The 25,739-nt window shown below is 41.0% G+C and overlaps 1 protein-coding gene across 1 annotated transcript; it reads left to right on the top strand.

The window, feature by feature from the left end:
- The first annotated feature begins 1,603 nt into the window (after positions 1–1,603).
- On the top strand, positions 1,604–24,099 carry ube3d (ubiquitin protein ligase E3D). Its single transcript, XM_069702190.1, has 10 exons — positions 1,604–1,742; positions 5,470–5,681; positions 6,209–6,299; positions 7,595–7,817; positions 8,224–8,296; positions 8,378–8,456; positions 8,997–9,105; positions 12,357–12,523; positions 15,570–15,708; positions 23,577–24,099. Exons 1-10 carry the CDS (start codon positions 1,666–1,668, stop codon positions 23,595–23,597), a joined length of 1,191 nt encoding a protein of 396 aa, XP_069558291.1. The 5' UTR covers positions 1,604–1,665; the 3' UTR covers positions 23,598–24,099.
- The last annotated feature ends 1,640 nt before the right edge of the window (positions 24,100–25,739 follow it).

A 25,739-nucleotide genomic window follows, 5' to 3' on the forward strand; every position in this document is an offset into this window, starting at 1 on the left:
CGCCCTCGTCCCCCCCTCCCTCTCCTGACGTCACGTCAAACCGTGTCGGAAATGGTGGACTCCGTCTTCAAAATAAAAGCTGAATATTTGAAAACTTTTTTTTTTTTTTTTTTTTTTTTTTTGTGGAAAGTTGCTCTTTCACTTGAGTAACTACAGCGTGCCAATGTTCTGTTTCAGTGTTATAGTTCATGAAACGTGAAAAAAAAAATATGCTTTTACGTCTTCGGAGACTTTTTCCAGACTGTTTCCAATCTGTGAAGGAATAAACTCTTCCAACGACTTGGGTCACTTGTGCAGTCTAATAAAATGCAATCGCCCTTAAAACCTACTCTTATAAAGTTTATACGTCCTCCATTTTAGTTTGCGTATTCAGAGCGATGATGACTCTACTTTGTGTCTTTTATTGAGGTTGTAGTGGATTACTTTGCTGCATTGTATTGAAAAGTGCATCTGAAAACTCATTCCTGCTGGAGGCTCCCAGGGTTTACAATGTTAACTACCCTCTTACAATATTTTTCTTTTTTCTTTTACTATCTTTTTTTCTTTCTCTTTTTGGTGTTGATTTTAACAAAAGTGAACTTTATGTAAATTGAGTCAGTGTTCTGTGACCCCCTTTCTTTCAGTGATGGTGGGTTATTATGGAAATGTTGTAATAATCAATCCATTGAAAGTGTCACAAAATATGTGTTGAGTTGAATGCTTCCTAATAACGACATCTGTTCATGCCCCAAATTAGCCCAGTTTGTGCAGACCCAAATTCATTACATAATCACAGTGAATAAAACTGAAGCTGTGCACATTAGTCTGGCAAAGCCAGGCTAGCCCCAGATTTAAGCAGTTTAAGATTTTGAGGGAGGCTTACGCCTTGTCTCACGAATTCATAGACAAATGCAATGAAATGTCCTAAATTACTTCATCTTAACCCCACTGTTTGTGCATATGTGTTTAAAAATACAGGAAAAACATTTACATAGATGATGCTGCACCAGTTCTCAAAACAAATTCAGATTCGTCTCTCTAATGTAGACAAAATAGAAAAGGGGAATAATGCTTAAATTAAATAGGTTGTTTTTTGATCAAGCATTAAAATAGCCTCAAAGTTTGGGTAGTGTGTAAACATGTTTTACATAGGGATTCACTTTATTTAGTGTAAAGTATCATGTCTATTTTGTTTTTCAATTGAATGTAATTATGAGTGTCTGCAAGCAATAACACCACGATGTGTGCAATGTTCTTTTCTGCCCTGTTTGAAGCTCGGTTGATATATATCACATATACAGTAGGCCTGAGTATTATTTTTTTCCCATACCATTTTTCTGAATTACAAGGGCTGCTTGAAAATGATGAAACCTTTGATGTTAATAGCTGCGTTCAAGATGAATAATGGAGTTTATTAACGTAAACTGCTTGAACATTGCACATTTTATTTTCTTACAGGATCATCCAAATCAAACCCGAAATGGATGTTTTACTCTAAAACGTAAACAGTAGCTCATAATAAAAACGCGTTCAAGGCGAATAGCGAATTTCGAAGCTCGCACAGACAGACCTTTATTTTGAAATATCGAACCGGATGTTCTGCTGTAACTATGAATATCTTTACATCTGCGCCGGATTTATTTGGTCTTCTTTTCTAAACATCCCGCTGTGTGAACGCCAGAGGAGATGCCGGCCAGGACACATGGAGTCGGGGTGTTCATGGAGCTGAGAAAGAGGCTCCAGAGCGGACTGCTTATTGTCGGGTAACTCACCACCAGAGAGCAACGGAGTTAGCATCGGCGGGTTTCTTAAGCTGCAGGCGAGCGTTAGCTTAGCTTAGCTTAGCTTAGCCTGGCTAATGAAGTGACGTGTTGTTATCAAACTCAAATTATTGTTTGAATGTCAAAATGAACGCTAATAACAACGAGTTTACGTGACAAAGACAACACATTGTACTGAATGAATTGAACGTGTTCAATTAAGCGAAATGAAGGACAAGAGTGCAAAAAAAAAACCCTAGACTTACAACAAGTTACACACAGTGCTCTGTTTAATGACGCGTTTCTCTTTCACTGTGTTGGTTTCTCTTCTGTTGTCACAGTTTCAATGCAGAATCTTTCAGTTCGGACACAAAGCTGGTTTCTCGTGGATGGACACGTGGATGGACACGTGGGTGGACCATAAGTGCAACAAGCAGTAATACTTGAAGGGGTAGTTTAGTGGCAAAGCAAATACAGTTTGGTGTATTTACTACACTGCCTATGGATAAGTACCTCACACAGACACCTGGCTGTATTTAAAGCTTCCAGGTCTGACAAATGAGGCCAATGTGGAAGTGCCGTGAACTGTAATACCACCGAGGGCCACTAGGGGGCGGGCTCCCCCCCAAAAAGGCCCCGGCTCTATAGACTCCCATTCAACTTCTATCATGAAATCAGTCTATCAGTCAATAGATTTGTTTTCCAGAAGTTCTTCTGGTGTTGTTAGCTAAAGTCACTCTTTCTTATTAGTTGTCTAGCGGCTAATGGGAAAACAATCCCATCATTAATTAGATATTAAGCATCAAAATGCCATATTTTTGGGCGTCCGCCTGATTGACAGCCCTGTGGTGCAGTCAGGTTTCCGCTATCGGTGGGCGGGATGTGACGTCATCTGGTTTCCAATCAGATTGAGTCAGATCCACCGCTTCCTCCTCCCCAGCTCGTCCAAATATGGTCACTTCTGACTCCAAACCGCCCGAACCAGCAGGATGGCGACGGCCAAAAAGCCAAACTCAAGGCCTCATAACGGCAGTTCACAAACCAACGGGTGACATCACTGTTGGTTGCCGCTTGACAGCCACACTTAATATATACAAATAAGAACTATCCCTTTTAGATATTCCCCACAACAATTTTCTATTTCTCTGAAGGTTCTCTTCATACAAGATAAGGATCTTTTTAAGGCGGCAAAACATAAATTATTTAGTTTAAAACATTCAAAAAACAACCAAAACTGAACACAGAATGAGAAGAGAGCAGTGTTGATGCTTTGACTGTGTATTATGTTGCATAAATAGATACTGAAGTTAGAACGATAATGAGCTCGCCCTGGCCCGTCCCGTCTCATAATACCACCCCGAACCACAACAGACGATAGTGAGTCACAACAGCATCCAGCGTACCTGCAGTCCAACATGAGAGGAAGAAGAAGTACCGTTGTAACCCCTTAATAGAGCAATAAACAGAACCATGGCTGAAACTGTTAGAATAGGAAACAATTGAATTGAAGCAAGAGATAACATTGCCGCTGCTTTCCCCCGCTGGAGACGTCTCTTGGCGAGTTAATTAATGAAAATAACAGTGTGTAGAATTTAGGTAGGTTAAAAAATTTCCCCTCGGGGATTAATAAAATAAATACCTACCTACCTACCTAGAATTTAGTGGCATCAAGCCACTTTGTTGGAAATACTTTTATGCAAGTTTGAATGCAAGGTAGACATTTTTATTAAATCACATAAGCAAATAAATAACATCAAAGGTAATGTATAAAAACATTGTAATATTCATTTATGATGTGTAAATATATAACTGAGGATGAAATAATAGAAGACTTGCATATATTAAAACATAAATCAGCAAGAAACTGCTCTTGGTGGACAAATTATGTCAGAGAAGTCATATAATATCAATTTAAACATTTTTGGAACACATTGATGCTGTAGACAATCAAGATGCTGTTAAAGTGACTGCAAATGAAATAAGTGCCAGATTTATTCTCATTATTAGCATCCATATTACACACCAGAACAAAGAACAACACAAACATAGCCCTCTGTACTGTTTATTCTGCTGCGTCAGCTATAAACAGAGGTGTGCTCTGCTGCATCTGTACTGCACTCATTGAGGATCTGTTGTTAAGAAACCTCAGGAGCTCTCTGACATTTAAGAAAATTATGTTTCAATGATGTCCAAAATTTCCACTTGCAGCAGTTTGATAAATGTGGGCTCAGAGAGGTGCTCACTGAAAGCATGTAGTACCACTTTAACATCACTAGATGGGGTTGATAGGCTTTGAAATGCAACTTCATGAGCCCTGGTTCTTTGCTCTCTCTGTTCAAAGCGCTCAGTTTATAGTAGAGAGGTAGCTCTGCACACCACTATCACATATAACTACATTTTCTTCAGTTGCACAGTTCTGTGGTAACTCACAGTAGAACAGCACACTGTCCAAAGTTGCAATAAAACTAAATGTAATAAAATATCTCGAAATAGATCCCCATGACCAGAGGGAGTGTTCAGCTGGTTTCTCTCAGATAGTGGTCTTGATATACGCAGTCATTATTCACTACTTTCTTTAGCTGAGACACCAGCATCCAGTAGGAGCTACAAGGTGGTGTTTATGGTTGTAGCAGTGTTATTTGTAACAGTCCTTTATTGTATTATTTCATATTTTCACTCGGACATGACAGAGAAAAAACAACTGGTTTTGTTGTGATGCCGAAGCTGCGTCATTAATCACTGGGCTGCACTTTGACTAATTACAGACTGTCCTGAATGCCTATGTTTTTGGAAAAAGGAACAAATGCATTTACAGAACGGCAAGATCCGACCTCTTTAGTAGCACAGGTTATATACCGCTGAAATGATCAGTCCATTACCCAGTTGAATGATAGAAGATCTTTCTGCACCTATTTTAATAATCAGCAAATCATTTCAGCCATTTTCCAGGTTAAAAAGCTGAAGCAGTTACAGCTTGCTTTTCTCTCTCACATCTCATCAACTGAATGTTTGTTGGACATTTGGTTGTAGGAAGACAAGAATGTGATGGACCTGTTTTTTATTATTATATGACATTTTATAGACAAAATTTAGAAGCAGCAGATTAATTGTCAATCAACATGATTATTAGTCGCAGTCTTTGTTACAACACTCCTGAATACACTCGCTTGGAGCAGCTTTAGAAACCAAATAAGTACTTTTGGTCAGAGAGCTGCTGAAATGATTGGTCTATGAGTGTTGCACAGATATTGGATTTGGATTTATGTATTGAGTAATCTTTACAAAATAATCTCTGACTCAACATAGTGAAACTACACTTTATTTTTATTATCATTTCTGCAGATTATTTTCTCAATTGATTGTTTTTACTTTTAAAAATGTCGGGGGACAGTAAAGAATGCTCCTAATAAGTTTGTCACTGCTGATGCTATTGTGTGCAGATGGTTTGTTTTATTTATTTAAAATCTTTAAATGACTGATGGCACAGAAATCATTACATCTTCACATTGGAGGAGCTGAAACAAGCTGTTTAGCTTTTCACTTCTAAATTGACGATTAATCAGTTATGAAACATTGCACATTAATGTTGTTGCAGCTCCATTGAAGTGCCTAATATGGGGCGCTGAAGTGATGGATGTACAGAGATGATTGTAGTGCTCCATAGGAGCTCATCTGACCACTGGTGTAAACATAATGTGTGTGAAAAGCTTCTGCTTCATCTGCTCTCCAGGACCGATGTGGCCAGAAGTCCCACCGACGTGGTCGTGACAGGCGGTGATTCCTCCCTCCACATCCGGACTCCCAGAGGTGAGCTGAGCCTGACTTTACCAGCAGGAGTCACCTTCCAGCAGGAATCCTGCATCCCGACACCCGCGGGAGATTCCTGCGGAGAGGAGCTGCACTTCAGACTGCGCATCAATGTCGGGCGAAGAGCCGATGAAGGTAAATGTCCTGTGTGGGAACACATCCAGACACGTGCAGCCTCCCTCTGCGCTGCGCTGCTCCTCTGTGCCAGGACTAGAACAAAGTCTTTTAGTAGCTATTTGCAGCTTGCTGTCTATTCTGAATTAATTGGACTGAGTCACTTGGTCATCGGAGACAGCGAAGGTGTAAATTTTACTCTGAGGATCCTCAGCGGCCCACAAGCGGCCAATCATGAGCCGTGAGAAAACTCCCTTTAAGTGGTTTGAACTGACTTCATCTGAAGTATACGCTTGAGTCATTGCATAACATCCCCAAACCCCATCTTTTGGCATTTCCTGGGACTGTTTATGCCACTGCCATCGTAACAGAAAGTTACAGCTGAGGACAGTCACTGACAGTCCAATCAAAATCAGATTGATTGTTCGCTCCCGAACCAAGCCACATTCGCCACCCTGTACGTTATCGATTTCATGCTCAGTAGTAGAAGGTTACTTCCCTTTGGCCGAATTCGCCTCATTTGTTTGTTTGCCTTTGGCCCTCCACAGAGACTTCTGACAGCGTGATGGAGACGCTCCAGGCCAAAGAGACTTATTGCTTCCACTGCCAGAGCTGCATGACCAGGCTGCTCGAGGACAGGTGAGCAGCAGACGGGCCGAGGAAGAGAATCAGCAGCAACGGGTTTTCATCTACACCCTCCTCCGCCGGAAGAGCAGGGACTGTGTATTGATGGTGAAACCCAGTGATAGTCAGGGGAAAGAGAAATTGATGGATGGAGTCTCAGCGGAGTCCACAATTGTGGGCCTGACTGGGTTAGAGTTATTGAGTCTGTGTCTGCGCTACCATTAAAAAAACAATTGTTATGTACCTCAAGGTGGTTCAGCTGGACAAGTGGTATTGTTCTTTTTCTGGTCAGCAATGTGACATGCTGAAAATTGCAATAGCTGCATTATGGGGATCCTTGGCCTCCGGCTATGTTTCTCAACAGTAACCCACTAAAAGTTATTTTTTTTGTTTTCAACGAGGGCTATGAGAAGTAGAAAGATCAGAAGTGCTCGCAGCAAAGTAAAAAGTTGTAATTTCCACTATGTTATGCCTCATTATGTTTTGTAACAAATAGTCCAGTTTTATATGGCTGCTCTGAGATAATAATGATTGCTTTGTAACCATCAGAAATGGCCCTCTGAAGCACCTCTTTGTGTTGCCTAAAAAACAGCATCCTGGGAATGCATGATAATATTGACATTGGCCTGAAATGAACACTGATGCCAACATGACTGGCTGATAAAATGAGTCTGAAATTATGTCTAAATGTTCAATAATATGTCCCTGGTACGAGGGTGCTCTCGCAACTCTTGAGTGAAAAAGGAAGCAACAATATGTCTGAATGAGTGTCCAGAATGAATTAAGAACTTCCTATTTCAAATGATTGCGAGCATCAGTCATGTGAGGAGGATCCACTTTGCCGTCCTTCCACATGACAAATTTAATTGCACTTCTTCATACCAATCATCACAACGAATTAGTGAAGAACAAAGAGAATATGTGTGTATCAGCATTGGCAATCAGCCAAAAGAGTTGGAGGGGAAAAAGGCATATCAGATATCAGCCAAATTTTTTGCATCCCTACTGCATGCTGAATGCTTTGCTTTCTTGCAGAAGTTTGTAAATTAACAAAAACACCATATGTAGGAAGTCTTTTATTTTGAATGATAAGTATTAGTTTTATTGTTATGCTTACTTTAAAGTAAGTATTGTGTTAAAGCTGCACCAATAAATGTTTTTATTTTAACAACTCACTACATGTAATGATGAAAGAGCTGCTATGAGTGATAATCTCCCTGAAATCCTTCACACAGTCCCCCAAAACTCTGCACAGCGTTTTAGCTTCTTTCAGCTCATATAATAATATGAATGTAATGTTCTTGTTTCAGAGCGTTTAAGCGAGTTCTTCCTCTCCCGAACGGCAACTGGAACGCCATCGTGGACGAATGGTGCTGCCACCCGGATCCGTTCGCCAACAGGAAGCTGGTGCCCCGAGCAGAGGATTGTTTACTGGGCGACACCTTCATCCTCGTAGCCCGAGACGGCAGCTGTGCACAGACCCTGAGCGAGGAAGTGAGTCCTGTCGGCCCAGAGGACCGTCAGGACCCGAAGGTGAGGGAGGTGGAACGATAATGGAATAGATGTTTATAGAGTTCCTACAGAACAAAGGATCTTTGAAGAAAGTGAAGATTTGTTGATGAGCTGGATTGATTGTATCGTCTGGTATACTCCCCCACGCAGACACTCTCTCCTCCTCGGACGGCCGCATCAGCAAACTGTAGCGCTGCGTAGCCGAGGTTTGATCTCGCTATTCTTCCATTAGTCATTCTCCACACGAGGGGCACTCTGCATGACTGGAACAGAGAGGAACAGAGAGCCTGCTGTACATCTGTCTGTCTCTCCTCCTCTTCTGTCTTCCTCCCTGGTTCTATCAGCTGTTGATGACAGCTTTTAAACTTCTAAAGACAGATGTGTGCTGTGGTGATCCGCTTGTGGTTTTTACCTGTGGTGTGTACAGAAAGCCTGCCGCAGACTGAAACTCATCTCCTGTACGAGCTGTTCATTAGTGCTGGGAGAGGCCGTCGCACCAGGTACGCACCTTTCTAACAGATTCCTTAGAAATAAACATAAGATTCATCATCATGTGAGCCTTTTCTTATTGTTTCTTACAGAGAGCCTGAAACTGTACATCACGCAGGTGGTGGTGGAGCGTGCTGTGGGAGACAGAAAGCCAGAAGTTTCACTTAACAGGCAGGTTTTTATCCGAGCTTCTGCTGGAGCACACGTTTTCATGGGGGAAATAAAAGTGTTGTATGCAGGTAAAGTAGGAGGAAAACATACAAGTCTTTTTAGGTTAATCATTGTGACTGCTGTTGTATATTTTTAGGCCCACAATAAAAAAAAATCAGTGCAGAGACTATAAATCAGTTCAGCTTCATTTGGGTGTTTGTCTCAAATATCTGACACTGCTGATTGGATTCTGCTGAAACTTTGGGAAATGAGGCATATCAGCTCTGGGTTCAGACTGTTTCACAAATAATTACTGTGTTACAAATGAATTAAACATTTTAATAACCATATTTTCTCCTGTGAGATTCTGAATCATTTGAAAATCTACAAGCGTCTGTCTCTCTGTCTTTACGACCATCTGTTTTAAAGCTACCGTCTTTCCTTATTATCTGCTGTCTCGTGATATCATTTAAGAAAAACAATTTGTTCTGGATCTACTTTCACATAACTTGAACAGGAAATGTTACCTATAAACCAATGAACGTTGTCTCTCTTGGACAGATCCGTCTTCCTGGAGAGGACAGTCGCGGCCAGGCTGCTGCAGCTGTCCAACTCAATGAGCACCTTCCACTTCTCAGTCCAGACTCCTGACGGAAAAGCCTTCTTGTTGGTAAGAAGCAGCCAGCGTAATCAGAGAAATACATGACATGTCAGTAAAAATAGACTCTGTTGTTGGAGAAATGAAGGAGGCTGGTGTGGCAGACTCTTAAGGACACACAAGGGGCTGATTGACTTTGATTTTAGAGTTGTTGAGCTTATTTCCAGGATTTTAGCTCCTTTTAAATCACCTACAAGTGGATAATTACAGGTGGCCCATTGTAACACAAGAGTAACACACCACTGCAGCACAAAGAGATTACAATTTGTTCATTTGAGTTTGTCTACTTTCGACTGTAGAATTGTGTATCTTTAGAAGTGCTTCTGAAAATCTCATTAATCCATTGACACACAAACATCACTCGAATGCTCTAATTCCAACTTCTTTTTGGATTTAGTGTCTTGCCCGGGAACACCTTGACATGTCGACGAGTTTATGATGAAAATATTATTATAAGTACGGTTTTGCGGATGTCTGACCATTTGCACAGTTAAAACGTCTCGGAAGTACTACATTGTTATGATTGTGTTCTTGTCAGACTTTTAAACTGCAGGACCACGATTCAGTGATGGAGTCTACTACATTATAATCAGGCATTCAACATGTACACACTAAGAAAGCTCCAGGATTTCCCACATAAAAATGCGCAAGATTTTGTTTCGCAAATACCGGCAGAGCTGTAGCCTTAAAGTGAGAGGCTGAAACGGGCGTCTCAAACCTGAAGACAATAGGTTTGAGACGCCCGTTTCAGCCTCTCGCGCTGCCCAAGCTGAAGTCACGCCAAGTAAGAAAAACAGTGATGCATGTTAAATTGGATTTTTTTTTTTCTGCACGCATGACAAACTCTGGAGGTTTTTCTCACATTTCAGCACCAATATTTTCCATAAACATCACACAGAGAAAAAGTCCCCGTTTGACTGAAGGGAGACGTACCCAGACACTCGGTCACCTTTGATGTTTTTATTCACATTGTTCTTCAATGTCACATAAACCCTGATACAACTTTGCAGTATCAGGTTGGATTAATGAGACTCATCAGTGATGTAGTCCAGGTGTTGACAAAACTAAAGCTGTGTTTGTTGTTTCCAGCTGTTTGAAGGATTTCTTAATGTGAGTTATTAAATACCTGCAGCTTCACGCAGCAGCAGCAGCAGCAGGCGTCTCCGCAGTGAGAAAGGTGTGCACATTTAGGCACGTGGCACAACAGCAGTAACTTCATTAATTACTCATAATTATAAATGATCCCCGACACGGAGACAGAATTGATCAGTCACAATGACATGTGTAGCCCACTTTTCTTCACCTCAGGCAGGAGAGCTGTCACACAGTCACAGTTTCTCAACTGCTGTTAAATTATTATTCCACAGCGTCCGTCTTCAGGCTGAGTATTGATCACCGCTATCGGGATGTTTTTATTTTAATGCCAGTAAGTCTGATCTGTTTACTAAAGGCGAGGTCATTTTATTCATGTGTTTTATTGCAGAGATTTTTCCGTTTCACAGCAGGATACTCGCAGCAGTGACATTACTGTGTGTATAGATTATTGATAGAAGGTGACTTCTCTAATCAATAAAGTAGCCTAACTACCAAAATATGGCAGCGGGTAGCTGAGTAACAATAAAACACACTTAGTAGACTAACAGTAGTTGCTGTAGTTATTTAAATGATCATGCACATGGACAGAGGGAATCATAAATAAACCATTTGATCAGATCCACAAACAGCAGATTGGAGCTGATAAAGATTATTGATGTATTTTGGGTCCTCCTGTTATTGTGTTATGAGACTTTAGAGGTGAACTTTTTCCCCTCAAATACACCACGGCATCTCTAACAAACTCTTAAAAGGACTATTAATTATTTAAATTAGTATTAATAACCTCCACCTACCTATCCTAACCGGGTCTCATTGATAAAACCGTTCTTTGATTTTAAAACAGTACCCTTAGTGTATGTTGTTTCGTTATTTATCTTTTCTGCGTTTAATCATTGATCTTTTAATTATAAAATTAAAAAAAGAAAGAAAGTGGGTTTCTGCAGTGGGAAGTGGTGCTTGGGAAATTCAGTTTTGGTACATTATGGTAGATGATCTTAACAATAGAATTAATCTCATGTGACGTTGGACACTAATGGACCACATTCCTCAATAAATATCAATGCAGGACCCTACTTTCAAAATCAAATACTTATTTTTTATTCCCTCAGACCTCAATGATCCCTGAAATGAAGAAAAGTATTAACATTATAATTTGTAACACTTGGTTACAAAGTGGAGTTACAAAAATAGTAGATCATAAAGCATTGTTCTTTCACCCAATGAAACTTTTTTAGTCTGAGCTGCACATAAACAATCAACATCTCTAGGACTGAATACAAAATTATCATAATAATCCTCATGGATGGAGGATGTATTGCTGGGCTATTGTATTATACTTGATGCTTCACAGGGTTCGACACAACTGACGGCCCGGGGCCAGTAAAAGTTTATGGAGGGCAAGTTGGCTGTCAGCGGCCTGTTTGGGCCAGTAGTGACCAATCCACGGTGTGAGCACGTTTAAGATGCGTCAGGATTTGCTCGTGATTTTCTGAAACACACCGGTGAAGTGCGGCAGCGCGGTACACACACCAACCAGGTGTACAGACGTATGATTTTGAACACCTGTCCTGAATGCAGTATTATTTTCCAAGAGTTTATTACTAAGGCCATCCATACTGAAATGTTATGATCATTAAGCGTTATTTTTAAAAAAAAAATGTTGGCTGCCAGGTTAGATAACATTTACAAGCGCTAGTAAAACTCAGATGTACTGGCCAAAGGGGCCGGTGGGAACATTATTTGCGTTGAACCCTGCTTTACCTGTCAGTGGTTTTGGGTGTATATTTCCAAACAAAGACAAAGACATGTAGAATATATATATATATATATATATATATATATAGACATGTAGAAAGACATGTAGAATATATATATATATATATATAATTATTATTATACAATATTACCCTACAGCATATTAAAAAGCACCACAGATTTACATAATATGGAACTCCATTGTATTTCTAAAGTGTTAGAGGTGAGATTATTAATTTTCTTCATTAGACATCAAACAGGTCGCAAGCAATAAAAGCAATTTTCATAATAGCATAAATCATGAATAAAAGCAAAAAGATGTTGAGTATGTTTTTTCAGCTTCCCTCTAACCCCACGGTGCTCTCGCAGTGAGTTTATGTGATGCGTGTTAAGTGACCTGTCTGCTCCTGCAGCTCTGGCTGCTGAACAGCGACTCCATCATCGCGTCGACCCCTCAGACGAGTGTCGGGGCTGAGAGGTCCATCAGCTCCGCCGCTCTTCACAGTCCATCACCCAGAGCTGCCGGAGCCCTGAAACTCCTCTACGTCAACTGCTCCGACACAGGCACCCAGCAGAGAGAGTAAGCAAGCACCACATCCTCACCACATCCCCTTCAATCTTTGTTTTCCTCTTTTAAAAAAAGAAAAGAAATCGTATCCTTTCATCTTTCCTACGCACGCTCTCCGTCGCCGCCTGTGTCGGCTCACTGCGCGGGATGAAAGACAACTTTGTTGGTGAACAGATTTTAAGTCTTAAAAGCACACTTGGCAGGGTCCTCGCTCAGACATAATTGTCTATTATTTTGAGAATGATCATTCCATCAAAAGCTGTCTCCGAGTTGTCAGTTGCATAAGCTGCAGTGGGGATTGTTGCACACACTGTGTAGGGATGTTGTTTTGACTGGAGCGAGGTTCTGCGTACCTTGCTGTGATGCATTAGAGAGGTGTAGGTGGATGTGCTGCGTGCGGGTCTTCATGTTCAGTACAGCAGCACCCCACTGGAAGAGCCTTCCACCCTCATTATTTTCAACTGAATCAGCACTCTGCGGTTTCTTTCTTTTTTTTCCCTCCCTCCTCCTCTTCCTCCCTGTAGCCGGGAGGAGTGAAGGCAGAACAGAGTGTTTTTTATTGTTTCTACCATTTTGACAAGGCTGACTGACGGAGAAAAAGGGTAATCAGGGACAAAGCTCACGCAAACGGAGAACGAAGGAGAGTCTGCTCAGTCGGAGCAGTAAGACTGAAGTTGAACGACATGATGAACTGAGCGGTGCACGAGAACTCTCTCACTATAGATGCATGCTGGGAGATGTTCTGGTGAATCCAGCTGTGGCAGCAACTTTTGACTGGAGTACTGCTGTTTATGTCAAATCTCAATAAGAGACTTCTGGCTTTTTTAGTTATTGTATCGCTGACAGGATGTAATACTGCAGAGGCAACGTTAACATCTGCTGCTCCACAACTGAACTGACTCATCTGACAGCTGTTAGTTATTAGAGCACGATCGATATTAGCTGGCAGATTTTATTGGCCGATATCGACCAATCACAGAATTCCTTTTTATCCAGTATATATATTTAAGAAACGGCCACTGCATCGATATCAGAATGTTTTTACTCCCTAATATTGGTGTCGTTATCGGCCCCAAAAACCCAGCATCAGTTGGGCTCTGTTATTCATTTATTGTAACATATCAACTTTCAACAAAAATACTCATTACAGATGTGATATATTACAAGAAGAATGATAGTCAATACGAAATTTTTTTTTAACAATAATTAAAAGCAATAATTACATTGCTCATATACACAGTACCCTGTGCCTTCTCTAACATGTTGCTCAATTAATGGGCTCTATTCATTTTCAAAGCTCGACTGATGCTAGTTTTTACAGAATGATATCAATATTACAAAATACTATTTTAAATAGTTAAAAAAATAATATTTACATTTTCACATGTAAATTAAGGCTGTCCCAGCTGATCTCTAGGATTGGTATCAGAGTATATTTCAATGAATTGGTATCAAAATGGGATCCTTTCTATACTGTACTTTGTTGTTTCTTCCCTGTCCTCTGCTGTGACCACCGCAGCCTGCCTGTGTTGCAGCGCAGCCCTGCAGGGGTGATAAAAATACACAAACATCACATTGTAATGCCGCTGTGGAAACACATTTCTTTTTATTTCTGTTGTTTTAACAACTGCAACACAATCTCTGTAGATGATCCCTTTACTTCAGTTTAAGCGATCACATTTTTCGACTTTAACTTCCATTCATATTGTATCAATACATTTTAATAAGGGCAAAATTAAGAAGGCTAAATCAGTTATTTCAATGTGTCACGCATATTTTATCAACATTTTTTAGTAGATAAAGGTATCGGTTCTCACTTTGTTTGTAGAGACCAAATAATTCAGGATCAGGGCCAAAAACCAGCTGACAACCCTGGACATCATATTTCTGCCACAAGCAAATGTCGGCCCAGCGATCTTAACAGTCTATCTCCATTTCTTTTTGGTTAAAACCTACAGTAAACTGATCCCTGACATCTCGTCTCTTACAAAATAAATTTCACATCAGAGTTTTGGCCGCTCGGCATTTCACATTTCAGCAACTGCTTTTTTTTAATTTCACTTGTTTCTGACATTTTTCCAAAGTCTGGCGAAGCTAAAAGCTGGTGTTACTCACACTTCCATTTCCTCCCACATAATTTACCATTCATCCTCCATCACTCATCTCTGACATTTTTAAATTAAATGTTATGCCTGGGGAGCCGAACTCCCAGGTTGATGGCCCTCTTATTCAGGATACAGTCGGTTACAGTCGGCTGCAGCAAGAGGTTGAGGTGTGCGTTGTTAAAAGTGCCAATAATTGGCTGGAGAATCAGTGAGCCAGTGCCTAAGTGGATTATGTTTGTCACTAATGGCGGCGACTTGATTACGAGTTGAATGAAAGTCGGAAGCACCATCACAGTCCAGTACAATGGGAAAGAGAAGGTCTCATACATGTGGGGATTGAAATTGTATGCACTTTTCTATAGAATCAGTTCTGATATTTGAGTAATCAAATCCTATTTTAGATGATATAAGCTACATTTAGCACAAAGAATGAACTAGATTTACGATGTAAACAGTTCAACCTGATTGAGACGCTAATCTTGAGACACTTTTTCATGCATTTATGAACATATCCATTGATGTAACAGTGGTGTTTCTGCTGTGGACTTTCAGCTTCAACTGCCAAAACTTGGAGAAGACTTTACCCTCTGAGGAAGTGCACAGATGGCTAAATGTCACCCAAACAAACTGTATCAGCACCTCACACTGACACAGCATCCATCTTTCTTCTCTCAATCACTCTTCCTCTTCTCAGTCCCCTCTTCTATTTGTCTCTCACACCCCCTCCCATGAGGCTCATAGACATACAGTCTATTACACCACACACACACATGCTCACAATCAATCCACTTTTATGTATCCCTCGTTATCTAGTTCACTTTAAAAACTACTTGATTAAAAGTGGCAGCGCGAATGCTTCAACATGAGATTTACAGCAGCTATTCTGGGCATCATCTCGGTTGTAGAATGCCACAGCAGTCACCATAAATCACTCCGTCTGTGTGTGTTTTCAGGATTGTTACCAGTTGGGAGGTCAATGCCATAGGACATCCTGTGGTGCTGCCACTGAAGGTGTGTGAGGAGCTGCTGCGAGTGATAGATGACAGCAACTGTGCGCTTCCTGCGTCGATGCGTTGCATGAGATCCTACGAGGTGAGACATTCTCTGTGTACTGCGAAGCAACAGATGGTGACTGAGGCGTGAGGCTGCTAGTCACTGATTATTTTGATGTCCCTAAAGCCTTTTACGCTGATACTGTGTGATGTAAGCAAAGAGACGCTGAAATTCATCTTCATCTTTTGTGAGGAGCTGTAGTAGCAGCAGAGCCTGCTCTGTTTTAGCACTTATTTCTCTCACTTTTTACTTCCAGCACCTTGTTTTTCCATTATTCAGTAGTGCTTGACAGTGTTTTCCACCGCCTTCATTAATTTCATGATTCACAGCTTTCAGTTAACAGCCTTGCTTTAGGGATTATGTGGGTCAAATGAAAGATTTAAGTTTTGTCAGCCTCATTCCTGCTTCTTATACACCTGTAATTGTGCCAATTGTGTATATTTAGCCTGAGTTGGAAAGGAACCGCCTTTGACTAGAAAATAGGAGGTGTTAACTTGGCTGACAGCTCTATTCTGTACCCGTTTAAAAAGGGTGACAGCGGTAATTAGCCCCATTATCCTCCACTTCCTGCTCACAAAGTTTGGGAAGTGACTCCTCCCGCTTAAACAAGTTTTCCATCAGCTAAAAAAAAAAAATGCAAGAGCTGGATTTAACTTTCTATGTCTACACTGAAGAGAGAATACTTTCTGGCAATGGAAAAGTAACATTATTCAAACATATGGATATTTTTTAGTTTTGTTTAAAAATGTTACGTTGATAACTCATTCAGTGTTTAATAGTGAAAGAGAACACACACATGAGCCCCGTAGGTAACAGAGAGGTCATAGACGTTTGTTTTTAAAGTAAAAGTGTGCAAGAGGAACTACAAGACTCAAAGGAAATGTTTTCTTCATGTTTAGGGACATCTTTACTGTTTTTATTCAATGCAAATCTAGAATTAAAAAAAAAAAAAGACAATAAACCAGTCTGCATGCTAACTGGCAGCCAGCAAAGATGCTAACTTTTTATTTTGCCGGGGATAGCTTTAACCTCAGTTATTTAGCATGATATCCTTTATGCAGCCGTTTGTACAAAATGGAAGACCCTTTTACAGTGTTCTCGTTTTAAATCAACTTTAAAATATAGAAGAAACGGCCAAAGATGCCGTTTCAAGCCCACCTCATGGTGCTAAATTAAGTTTAGCTTAATTAGTTCAATTTTATTGCTCAGGTCGTGCTCTCAGCCGGCAGAATTGAAATATCCTCCTATATTCAAATGAAGTACTTGTCGTTTTAGGAGAGTACTTTGAATTTTGAGTGGTAAATCAGCCACCACTATCATTGTGAACTGATGGTGTTAAAAGAAAGGTTGACATAGCAACAATAGCTTATGGGGACAATCATAACAAGGTTTAATTGTTGAACCTGTAACTTTACACACTCAGAGGACTTTCACACTGATGTAGACCTAAATTAGTGTAATGTCACTAGTAGTATTGGGATCACGGTGTTTCCACCTGTATTAGACTGCTTTTCTAATAGTGTCACCTATGACAAGCTCCTGTCCTGTTTTATAGGTATTGTGCCTCTGACCTTAAAAATCCGTTCCACAGCATTGCTTTCCCTCCACCATCCCTGAGGATGATAAACCAATGTTCCTCTGTTTTTCTCCTCCTCGTTGGTGAGATATGAAGAGCAGTGTTGCTGCTTTCTGAGGTGACAACGTGACAGTGGCGGGTGGAGGGGGTGGAAATTAGGCTCCGCTGTAATGGAGAAGGCGGCAGATAGAGCGACCCAGACACGGGACGCAGTATCTGTCTGGTGGTGGAAGTGGTTACAGCCCTAAAAAGAGTGTGATAAATTGACACACTTGAACACTTCCTGATAGTCGAAGCCCGGTGCGCTATAGGCGACAGAGGACGGGATGGTAATGTGATCAGAGGGCCATCTAGAGTTACCAGAGATGGACTATTTGAAACACTGTGTGAAAACCACTCGCGAGCATCAGAGGGGGAGGAGCAGCATGCAGCGTGATGGCAGCCAGGGAGATTATAATGATCTGAAGAGTTAAGTCTTCTCGACGTGATGAGAAGAAGATGTGAGGGAGAGAGAAACCAAAAGGCGGGAGGGTGCGGTGAGCTACGGTATTTTGGTCTTTAAAGGCTCAAGCGAGCAAAAGGCTTCTTAAGACGAACGAATGTCTGTCGCAAACACTTTCACCTCATGTGTTCAAGCTTTAAAGTTAGAACAACTAAATCCCTGTTGGTGGAAGTGAAAATGAAGGAGACGTTAAAGGCCACCAAACTTCATTCACTAACTGACCTTTTCAACGGCAGACATCCTGACAGGTCACAGCTGCACACGCACAGATTTCTGACTAGTGGCAGAAATGTTTTGTTCGTACCTGATTACTGTCATGCTGAAAACAATAGAGCCATTATTACTGTTACCAGATACACTTTGTCATGCTGACATTTTGATTAATAAGTAGATATGAAATTAAAGTTGTCAGCTCTTGCTCGGCACCAGACTTGGATACTTTTATGGCCTAAAATAGCCTTGTCATTTGGTACCAAATTTTGACAGATTTTTTTTTTTTTTTACCTTGACGAGATCCACACTGACACATTTTTGTTTTATAACGCATAAGTTTGTTTGCACAGGTGTGAATCTCATCAGCAGCAGTGAGCCACAGCATTCACCTGGTCTCTACTTTGGTGGCCCACGTAGATCAAATCGGTCCGTTTCAACTGAGCTACATTTTACAGTAGGATGCCCTTATTTCACTTTTTTCAAGCAAATTTTATTAGCTGGCTGCTTCTCTGAGCGCAGCTGTTAACTGTTGCTACAAAAAACAACCTTGGTTGAAACCTCTTCTGCTCTCAAACCTAAAAAGTTGTACCAGAGTAGATGATGATGTAATTTTCTTCTCCCAAAACAGATTTCCCTAAATTGGTAATGAAAAGAAATATTCTTGAAGTGGTTCCTTAAGAATATCGCAGGCATGGAATCGGTATGAAACATCTTTAAAGAAAGCCCATCTCTGTTGTCAGCACAGAGGATTTACTCAGCTGATGATGCCAAACTGCAGCTGTGGTCATAAGTGCCCAGGTGAGCTAGTCAGCCAGTACTGTTTGCACAATAGGCCAACAAAGACTTTAACATATCCCAATGGGAAAACCCAGAGTGCTTCAGTTTTGGGATCCTGGTATTGACCCTCTGTCACCCCGTCAAGGTTAACTGGGATACTTGAATAGAACAGAGTTATTGTTATAACACCACTTTTCCTGCTTTGACAAGCCAAGTGTCTGCTGTGAAAAAGCAGCCCTGGAAGTGACTCACCAGATGGAAAGCAGCTGTTATTGTTATGAAATACACCAGTGGGTTTTCTACTATGATGTGAAACGTGCTGGTGTTGCATGATAAAACTGCATATTTTAGAGTGGCCTGGGCAATATTCATGTTGTTTAATCTCTGTCAGGTGGATGGATTATCACAGATAAAACAGATTACAACAACTTTGTGGGGAAAATAAATGTGGGAGAAATAAATCTTCCGAATAGAAAATAGAGGAAGTCTTGGATCCTTTACTTCAACTTATAAAACATACCAAACTGCATGACATACACTGACTGGCCAATACACGGTTTTGTACGAGTGCCACCAACCACAACAGCCGAGCCCAACAACTATCGCAGCAGTGTGACATTGTTTGCAGGCGACTGCGTCGAGCTGGTTGTGTGTCTATATGTGTGTTTTCTTGTTTAATTTCAGCCCCTGTGAGTAGATCAAAGTGTTGCAACATAACTCGGCCTGTTATTATGCTGCACGTGGAATGTGTGTGCTGCTGCGTTCCCCGCCCTCCGTCCCGAGGCCTGCCAGTGTAATGGGGTGTAAAGTAGATCCAGCTCCGTGTCACTCTTCAGCCCGGGAACAGACAACACCCCCTCCTCCCTCCCCTTTACTTCATTAATCTCCTCTTCACTCCCACAGAGACGGTGTGGTGTAGGTTAGACAGAAAGCGATCCAAAAAACGGCTCCAACGTTTTACAATGGAGAGCTGAGCGGTATCGATCGTACATCGCCTCAGTCTTTCTGCAGCCCACACAGCGTCACACCAGGAACGTCGAAATGAATTACTTCCCCGAGATGCGCACGTCTGGATTAATTTCACGTGGTCCAATACACGAGAAGAGGAATTTATCAACAGAGCGGGAGGCCTGTGATGCTGTTCTGCGTCAGTGTTTACATCAGGACTGGACCAATATCTGATAGAAATGAGCCTCGACTGTAACAGGAGCGATGCACTTTGTTGAATTTAATTTTTGGTGGATGAGGGATTCATACTGTGTTTGTTGTGCACTAAAGGGACATTTTGTACAAGACAAGTTTTATACACATCGATAATAGACCAACATGTCTCATCTGATGTCCCCCGTTAAGTTTCCCCTTCAGTGACTCAACATGATCCAAATGCATCAATGTCACTTTGTTTCAAAGTAGATTTGAAATAATAGAAGGAAAATGTGGATCCTTTCTTTCATGCAGTTAAATTGTCGGTGTTTATGTCCGTTAGGTCAAATTTGAATTCCTGCTGGATTTTTCAACCATTGATGTGTTACTGTAGTATCCAGTACTTGTATCTACTGCTGCCTTTAAAAGGACCTCGTGAGCTCATGGTCACGACGTTAGAAGTCATGTGCACGGTGCGCTTTCCATGTCTAGTGGTGAAGTCTGGAGAACACCGCCAAACACATCTGAAGTACGGACCGGTGCTTTTACGTTGAAGAGACCTTTTTAGACTCATAATGACCGCATTTTAACATTAGTTATACTCTGATCGTAATAAACTCTCTGACATCTGTAGGGACGGCATTACAGTTTTGAAGCTGCAACTGAGAAAGTGTTTTGATCAAATGTTGTCATTCTACATAGCAGTTCCTGGTATTCATCTACTTTCTCCATAACAGCAAACTGTTTCACTCAGTCATCAATTACTTTTAGCCTACGATGTCAACGTTGAAACAAATTTTAGTAACAATTGCTCAGCTCCATCAAGTATCCCAGTGGACAGTACCAGGACCCTAAAACTCGCTCTGTGATTGTGTGTTTTAGACTGGTTGAGTTACTCTTAGTGTTACAGTCAGAGTGGCTCTCGCCCGTTAAGAATTTACATTTTTCTTTGTCAATAGTCCTCTCCTAACTAACCGCATGGAAATGCAGTGGATGGCAGATAAGAGTGCTGCTCATTAATCATGTATGCAACAACTATGAAACAACATTCAGGCTAATAATAACTTGATGGCAGCAGCGTTTACTGACTGTTTGAGAGGATCCAAAGCAGGAACAGAAAATGTTGACTTCTCAGCGAGTTCATGTTTCCCCGGTTTGGGGACGAGTTGTTGAGGTTCCTTTGTTTTGGATTTGGATCGCGTCCTTAAGGTTGGGTGGAGACACACCCACGGATGATAATAACGGCATTGCATCATTATATGGGACAGTAGCTTTGTTTATTTTACCAGGAGTATCAGTGTGTCAGTTATCTGTTGAACTCTCACCATGTTTCCTTCATTATGTTTTACTTCTTCACACCTCTTCCAGTCTGTCTATTCACGTGTGAAGACATTGCCTCCGTGCTGCTTGCCAACTTTGGAGTGTTTTGATAACAGCTCTGGCACGGAGCATCAAAGAGTACGTGTTTGCTCAAAAGACGTCCTCGTCATTGTCTCAGTGCGTTTAACAGCCAGACATTACCTGCTGTTCTGTAAAGAAAGCCCTTGAACTAAAGAGCTGTTGTGTGGAGATGGAGTATAAAACTAGCAGAGGTAATATCATGCTGCAGCCAGATGTATTACTGAGAAGGCTTTGCGGTGATATTTTATATTTCAATGAATTCCAATGAGATCAAAGAACTGCGACACCGTTAAGAACATTATAGTTGAGTGTTGTGGGCAGACCTGCTGTCAGCATCCCGAAATACCCTCGTAGAACTATTAACACTGAAATACAAGCTATCTGAGAACCTTTTTAGACAGCTTCTTAGAATCTAAACAGCTCATTTATAAAAAGTTCAGTCTATTCATCAGTGGAAGTACGTTTGCTTGTTGCCACCGTCGGCCTTTTCATCCAGACCCTAAACCAGCTGCAGGTTGGAGTTCACAGTTCATGTTGCAGAAGAACAACCACGTCGGGTCCAACAACGGCCCTGATGGCAGCTTACCTTTGTTATCCGTATATTAGCACATACAGAGGAAACCAGAGGAATCCGTCTGACTGCATTGGACAGATGTGCTGGATTTTCTGCCTTTCTGTGGACTGAACATCGTAAGAATGTCAAGCAGGGTCTGAATAATACCGGAGTTCCCTGGATGATACATGAGAGAATACTTTGAGCTTTTCCTCTTTTTAACATCAGTTTATTATAGAGAGTGAGCTGCAACTACAGAATATTCATTACCAGTTAATAAGCTGATTTGTTTATCGATTAATAATTTGCAAATTTGTGAGAAAATAAAGTAACTGTTTCCCAAAGCCCAGTTTACTTAAATTGCCTGTTTTTGTCTGTACAAAACTTAAAATGATTTAATTTAGAGTTCTGCATTTTTGCTTTAAAAAAAAAAAAAAAAAAAAGTCTTCTAGATTAATCATTTGTCAAAATAGTGGCTTTTTTTTTTTTTTTTTTTTTAAACTGATTGGCCAATCAGTTTCACTTCAAATGAATTATACAATTTTGTCTTGGTTTTGAGTCATGAAGCAGTAGTGTTTGCCTCAGTGTCCTTCTTTGGCTTTGTGCCCGACCGATTTATCAGCGATATCTGCATATATGTTGTCCAAGATGGAAACTCTTTTTTTTTATAGAACGTAATTCAGAAAATGATGCAAGAGGTAGTTTAGAAATTGTTCTTTGTGTGTGTGTGTTTTTTTATTTATAGTTATAATTACATTGCAATTGAAGTTCACTGTTTTAATGCACCAGTGTCATTTGGAGAAAAAAATTTGGCGTTAAAATGTAAAAGTATCATGACTATCACATATCTTTGCCATAGGTGTTTGATACCCATATATCGTTTGATATATTGACATCCATTTTTTTTTTTATCCCCTAAATATCAGTATCAACATCAGCCCCAAAATCCAGTCTATGGTGCATAAGCTCAAATTATTCAAAAAATAGCCCCAAAGAAGTTATACATTCATGCATCTATATACAAGTTTTTAATGGGAGAATATACTTTTCTGTAAACACCCTGCAAACCTTTTTTTTTTTTTTTTTTTTTTTCCCCTTTTCGATCCGTTCCTTGCTCTGAGAGGTCGGTCCTCCAATCACCAGACCGCCTCTCTGCTCCGTCCAGACTCCCGTTGCCGAGGCTCCTTATCACATTTTCTCTTCTCTTTCTGGGACTCGGAGCTGCGTTAACAGCAGCTCACCTCTAGTTGCCGTTCCTTATCATTTGTATGAATTACCATTGATGCGCTTGAGCGGTGAGCAGACATTGGCATGGGGACGGAGAAGACGGGGCCTTGAGTGGGGCAAATGCCCTCATCCATCATCCCAATATAGAGCCCTCAGTGGAGCGCAACCGTTGTCTGCAGCAGGCAAACACCCAGGAATAGCAGATGGAGGAGAGAGAGAGGGAGAGAGGACGGGGCTGAGCCGATATGTTTTCTGAGCTCCTTGTTTATGTGATTGTGTGTTTTTGAAGTTGATTAAATCTCCACCACCTGTGGTGTTTTTTGTTGTTTGAAGACAGTAATTGCAGATAATGTGTTGCTGTGCTGATTAGTAGACTGCAGAGATCTGTGCTTGGGGGAATACAAAAAAAAAAATCCTCAGTGCACTTTGCAAACTGGAGTTTAGTGAAATGCTAAAGTTAAACTAATTTTGATTTTACTCTGAACCTTATCTAAACTTTTTCCTGTTGTTCCCAGGTGGCGTACCTGAGACTGTAACATCACGGGTCAGAAGGAAGCAGGTCACGACTCCGCTCGCCTTCTTCGGTGGGGAATTCAAGCAGCTGAGGGAGGAACTTTCTCGGACGTGTACTGTGTTTCTATGAGTTCAAGTAAAATCCTGCACGGATTTCAGTGAGAATGGAGTTTACTGCAGGAGGAAATGCAGCAAGCGTGCAATAGCTTGTTCAAGATGTCAAGTTGTGGTTTCTGGTTGCTCTCAAGAAACTGTTTGGTAGTGTGTCATCATCAAACAGATTCATGTTGAAACAGGAAGCTGCCCAGCCACAAAACACCAACATATCCAGTAAATGCAAAATTGTGGGAACCTCTGGATCATTTTTCATAGACAAGATAGTCTTTCATCTTTTTCATACTTAATGTGTAATTATGCAAAAATGTATCATGGTGGTTCAAAAGTTTGTGTGTCCACATTGTACAATTGTCTTTTTTTTTTACAAATTACTCAACAAACCAACAATTAAACTGTTGTGTTTTTGAAAGAATCATCTCTTTTTTTGTGTCTGCTGGAGACCACTGCCGGTCGATACATGGGACATTGTTCTTGAGTTGGCTCTTGATGAAAGCTTATTATAGAGACACTTCAGCCTCAGGGCACAGCAGCGCATCCTCCACTGTGCAGAGTGTAATTACAGCTTGTGGAGATCAGTGACTTTTTGTCTAGTTGTGGGTTTATTTGAAAGTGTGTGTCAATGATGGATGGTATTTATGTAACATGCGTGGTAACAAGAATCATTGTGAAAATGTATGCTTAAGTCCTGAACATGGCCCTTTCCATTTGAAATATCACACACTCTTCACCTTCATCACGATGATGGTCAAGTAGTTCTCCGAGGGTGTTGATATGGAGTACTTCAAGTCACTTTGCGCTGTGGAACTAAAGGGATGGTAATGTTGGCCTGGCATTAAGTCATTTCACTGCTTTGGTGCAGGCTAAAATATCTCAAAAACTACTGGATGGATTGCCATGAAACAGACATTCATGGTTTCCAGTGGATGAATCTTTGGTGATCCTCTGACTCTTCCTGTGGCATCAGCATCACGTTGACTCTTTGGTTTGGACTAAAATGTTTCTATAGCAGGCAGATTATCATGAATTTAAATACAAACATTCATGGTCGGCAGAGGTTAAATTCTGTACCTCTTTAGTTTTTAACCAAATACCTGCAAAGGTCAGGACACTTCCCATCCCATCCCATCCCATCAGCCTCAGCTCGACTTTATGTTTAGTTCTAATTAGCAAAGATTAGCATGCTAACATGCTAAACTAAGGCTGTGAACATAAACATAATATCTGATGAACGTCAGGACATCAGTGTTAACATCCTCATTTTGAGCATGTTGACGTGCAAACGATGATGAGTTCGAAGTGGTGCCGTGTGTTACAGCTTCACTGAGCGGATAGCATGATTGTTGACCCTTCGTCTTACTTCTGTTTGCGAAAAGTATTTTAATAATCTAATATGGCAGTCCATCATCATTCTCCAGCAGCAAATAGTGTGTTTCTGTCAAGGCTGCTGGCGTCGAAGAGACATGCAAAAGGCGACCTTTGGTGTTCGCACCGTGACGACGGGGTCAAAGAAGAAGCTCGTGACGGAGTAGAAACGGTGAGAAAGTCCATGTTGAGATGAAGTTGGTGGTTGAACAAAACCAACACGGGACTTCCAGACAGGAGACGGTGTTCAAGTCCTCGAGAAAGCAAAAGTCAACGTGTACATCTTTGACATATGTTTCCCTATTTATGTAAAATGACCTCTTCTAACCCAAACCGTGACCTTTACTTAACCCTAAGTACGTGATTATTGGTACCTAAACCTGATGCAGAGACTCCGGACGGCTGTGACCAAACCGCAGTTTTTTACGCTCTGGGATGAGAACCGTTTAAATATTTTTATACAGACATTTAAATGTATTCTGTGATCAGTGTGGCATCTGAAGTCTTTAATTATTACTGTAACTAAAGATGGAACTATTTCTGTGTTTACCAGCAAAACTGCCTGCAGAGCCCAGCCAGCTGAGTGAAGCTCAATGATCTGTTACAGATTACCACTGGAGCTTGTTATACCCACACCTCTTCTTCATGGCTCCTCAGCACAGCATCCAGTCTGCATAGGTTATCTC

This window comes from Brachyistius frenatus, unplaced genomic scaffold (genome assembly GCF_029030835.1).
Source record: "Brachyistius frenatus isolate BFR_SWC_R1_liver_20210118 unplaced genomic scaffold, ASM2903083v1 Contig_40, whole genome shotgun sequence".
Lineage (NCBI taxonomy): Eukaryota > Metazoa > Chordata > Actinopteri > Embiotocidae > Brachyistius > Brachyistius frenatus.

Excerpts from the sequence above, each read along its gene's own strand:
- ube3d (XM_069702190.1), top strand. The coding sequence starts at position 1,666 with ATGCCGGCCAGGACACATGGAGTCGGGGTGTTCATGGAGCTGAGAAAG. Across the intron at positions 7,818-8,223 it reads AGGACCGTCAGGACCCGAAG|AAAGCCTGCCGCAGACTGAA; the intron begins GTGAGGGAGGTG and ends TGGTGTGTACAG. Across the intron at positions 9,106-12,356 it reads ACGGAAAAGCCTTCTTGTTG|CTCTGGCTGCTGAACAGCGA; the intron begins GTAAGAAGCAGC and ends CTGCTCCTGCAG.